General features: G+C 58.7%; 1 protein-coding gene across 1 annotated transcript; it reads right to left on the reverse strand.

Annotated features, from left to right (window-relative positions):
* Positions 1 to 586: 586 nt before the first annotated feature.
* Positions 587 to 3,220, reverse strand: GPR135 (G protein-coupled receptor 135). Its single transcript, XM_053278155.1, has one exon. It carries the CDS (start codon positions 2,736 to 2,738, stop codon positions 1,236 to 1,238), a length of 1,503 nt encoding a protein of 500 aa, XP_053134130.1. The 5' UTR covers positions 2,739 to 3,220; the 3' UTR covers positions 587 to 1,235.
* Between the last annotated feature and the right edge of the window lie 841 nt (positions 3,221 to 4,061).

A 4,061-nucleotide genomic window follows, 5' to 3' on the forward strand; every position in this document is an offset into this window, starting at 1 on the left:
TATGTAACTGCAGACGCCTCCTAGGACCCTGACAAGTTGCACCATGGTTTGTCTGCATTTCTCCTCCATCACACACAGTTTTTCTCTAGCATCTTAAAGCCAGACTAAATTAGATTTCTTCTGACAATAATGAGTATTTCATGGGAGTAACCACAATGTAATATGGGATGTAGATAACAACATCCGGACACTGTGCAAAATCCCCTGTAACAAAGTGTCCATCAACCAGCTTCCGGAAGAACCCAAGAAACACATCACTGCATTTCTATAGTCTTTGCATTTTAAAAAAAAAAAGCAGCTGTGATTGGGAAAGGAGATAAACTGAACTGAAAGTGCAGCATGTGGGGAGTGGGTTAATCCCTCCCCCCCCAATTTGCCCAGTGAAAAAATCTGCCACCAGCCGCTATTTGCCCCAGAAGGGGAAAAGGTATGGGTGGTCATCTGTTTTGTTTTCTTTGCCTTTCCAATAGCAGCTTTGGGGAGCAAGACGATTTTTTAAATCAGAAAAATAGGAGAAATGGCTTAAGCCCCCGCCCTTCTTTCTGGTGCTGATCAGCATCAGGACTCCCTTATGGCTATTTAAAAAAAAAAAAAAGCTATAAAAGATGGAGATGCAGTAACACATTTTTCATCTCATCTAGTGCAGCCTTTAGTAACTAGTAAGTGCTGGGAGGAATGTGGCTGTGCGTCAGGAGGCTATTGTGCGGTGACACACTCTTGTAACAAGCCATCCAGTTCTAGTCTCTTCCACCCCATTGCCATTTTGCAAATGTTCAGCATCAGTTACCACAACTATGCCACCACATCCTCCACATCCCATCCAGAATGAAGAGCGGTCCCTAGTTGTTCCAGTGTGGCCACTACTCACTCTTACCCCTGCACCTCATTGTTGAGCTGATTCTATTGTAGGGCTCCTGTTGCTAATCTCTTTAAACACTGGCTTTAAACACGAGGACACTGAAAGCAGCAGAACCCAAATCTTCTGTGTGGATCAGCATTGCACAAGTCTGTAAAACTAACCGATCTAAAGCATCAAATGACATAGGGCTCAAGAGTCCCAGGATTCAAGCTGACCCCTTCCCCTGCCCTCTGAATCTATTTTTCCCATACAGAGTTGTTGCTCCCCTCCTTACGGGCATTTTCTCTTAGTCTAGCTATAAACTGGCTGCACGGAGAAGGCTACCAAGCCAACTGCCATGCTCTTAAGCCAGTCCCAATCCGTGCTGGACGTTGTGTCAAAGGCTGGTATCCACCGTGTCTGATTGGGGTTGCATGCCAGCTTTGGAAAGTGGGTCAGGCTGCTGCCTGTCGCGGCAGAAGAGCAGAGCCGGGTTCTTGCAGGCCCACATGGCCACCTCCCCTCCACTGGCAGGACTGGAAGAGGACCGGGCGCTCCCAGCTGTGGCCCCGCTGCCCTGCCCATGGCTGGCGTAGCGCTCGGCCCGGCTTTTGGCCTCCAGCCGGTGCCCCTGCACTGCGGCCAAGTAGGCGCCTATGTTGTTGCGGGTCCTGTAGCCCCCTTCCCGGTTGCGCCCCAGCAGCATGGAGATGTTGGGGTTGCGGGCGGCGTAGATGAGGGGGTTGATGGCGCCGTTGGCCCAGGCCATCCAGTTGGCCACGGTGTCCACGGTGGGCGAAAAGGAGAGGCGCCCCGTGGCCGCGGCCAGGCCCAGGACGCAGTGGGGGCCCCAGCAGCAGATCATGGAGACGATCATGATGAGGACGGTGGTGGCGGTGCGCATCTCGCCATAGAAGCGCAGCACGTGGCCGTAGGCGGTGAGGGGCCGCACCCGGCTCTCCGAGAGGCGCACGGCCCGGCAGATGTAGTGGTGGCAGAAGCACATGAGGGCGAAGGGCAGCAGGTAGCACAGGACGATCAAGGCGGCGCTGTAGGGGGGGCCCACGCCCGAAGAGCCCCCCTGCGGCAGCGCGTACAGGCAGTGGTAGGGGGCAGGCGGCCCTGCTGCTGCTGCTGCTCCCGACGCCGACGCCGTCTCCTCCTCCTCCTCTTCCCGCGGCGGCTGCTGCTGCCCCTGAGCCAGCACATACCAGGGCCCGGAGAAGCCGAGGGCCACCAGCCACGCGGCGGCCAAGAGCTGGGCGGCTCTCCGGCGCCCCATCTTGTGCCGCGGCTGGCGGACGATGGCGCAGTAGCGGTCGAAGGCGAGCAGGGCCATGGTGAGGGTGGCGGCGATGCCCAAGCCCGTGTGCAGGGCGGCGCTGGCCAGGCACAGGCGCGGCCCGAAGAGCCAGGCCCCGTGGGGGCGCCCGCTGAGCAGGCTCAGGAAGGCCGGCGGCAGGCACAGCACGGCGCCCAGCAGCTCCGAGAGGGAGAGCGAGAGCACGAAGGCGTTGGTGACCGTCCGGAGCTGCCGGTGCCGGGCGATGACCACCACCACGGCGCCGTTGCCGAAGGCGGAGAGGGCGAAGATCAGCAGCAGGAGCAGCGCCTGCGAGGCCAGCGCTGCCCCCGACCAGCCCCACTGCGCCGCCTCCGCGGGGGTGGGGGTGGCGGCGCCGCCGCCAGGGGGGCCCTGCACAGACACCTCCCTCCCGCCGCCGCCGCTCTCGTTGGCGCCGGCCCCGCTGCCCTCCGAGGCGTTGCTCAGCAGGGCGGCCACCTCCATGGGCAGCGACAGGGGAGGGACATCCCGCAGCAGCACCCCCAAGAGCAGAAGGCGAGAGGCCGCTGGTGGCGAGGAGGGCCGCGGCTGCGTCTTGCGCGCGGCGCTACACATCGAGGAGGAGCCGGCGAGAGCGCATCTCCGGCCAGGCAAAAGCAGCGCCGCCGCGTCCCGTGCCTGCTCCGACGGAGGAGCCGGCTGCCCGCAAGGCCATGCGCTCCAAGGGGCCGGAAGGGAGGCTTGCTCCGGCCGCGCGATCAGCCAGCAGCCGCTGGAACGGCGATCCGCGGGAAAGGGGACTGTGCCCGTCCCAGCTTTGGAGCGCTGCCCGGACTCTGCAGCCAGGGATGATGCGCCAGCCACTCCATTCGCGCTGCTTGCCCGGGTAGCCGGTCAGGGCGCAGCAGCTGCCCGCTTGGACGCTCCGAGGACCCAGCCGCTTGGCGGGGTCCGCACGAGTTCACCGCTGCCTGGGACTCTCGTCCCTTTCCCGCGGGCCGCGAGACCGCCTGAGGGGCTCGGAGAAGCCGCTGACGTCTCTCCACCAGTTGCCCCGGGAAACCACGCAGCCTTCCCGCCCGACGATTGCGCACATTGGGCCGCGGCGAGAGCGAAGATGCCAGCTGCGACCCGGCCCCGGGGCCAGTGCTGCCGCAGTCTAGATCGACGCAGCTGACCTTTCCAAACGGCTGCCTGGGTTTGCTCTCTGGGTTCTGTGCGCCTTTAACGGTTTCATGGCAGGCAGCAGGTGGTTTCTCCCTGCAATTGCTGCATATTACAGGCACGCGCGAGGGTGACTCTCGAGAAAGAGAGCAAGCGCCCCCTCAGACCAGTAGCTTGCCCCCGCACCCCCAATTCTGTTTCAGGAGAACTCTAATATGTGGGTCCCACAGCTCACCCTCCCATAAATGCACTTTGCCGCTTCTGGGTTCCCCTCCAATCCCCCGCCCCCTTGTGCCGCCACTGCAGTGTTCCACGTTTGCACAGAGAGGCTGTATCATGCCTAGACAAGGTCTGCTCTCACCCATTTACACAGGCTGACAAGCTTACACCCCTCTCTGCCCCTCACTCTACACACAGAATGAATGCGACCAAACACAGGCTAGAGCCCATTAGGGTCAATTCTATGGCAGTGATGGGGTAAAGAAATCCTACAAAAATTGCAGGTAGAAAAGTTGCTCTGATAGGGGAAACACCAAGGCCACACTAGAGCGGGCCATAAATCACGAGTAAGCCTTCCAGTTCCACCCAAAAGTTTCCTTATAGGCCAGTGGCCTATAACATTAATAAAATCGATACAATATAGAATTTAAAAGTAATAAAAGTTAGAAGACCAAGCTAAAACCACATTTAAAAGTTACAAATTTTTGACGTTTCAAATTAAAAGTTATAAATAAAAACCTAAAAAATAAGAAACCTACCAGATATAATATAAAT

Source organism: Hemicordylus capensis, chromosome 1 (assembly GCF_027244095.1).
Source record: "Hemicordylus capensis ecotype Gifberg chromosome 1, rHemCap1.1.pri, whole genome shotgun sequence".
Taxonomy (NCBI): Eukaryota; Metazoa; Chordata; class Lepidosauria; order Squamata; family Cordylidae; genus Hemicordylus; species Hemicordylus capensis.

Coding starts and splice junctions, on each gene's coding strand:
- GPR135 (XM_053278155.1), bottom strand. CDS start 2,738: ATGTGTAGCGCCGCGCGCAAGACGCAGCCGCGGCCCTCCTCGCCACCA.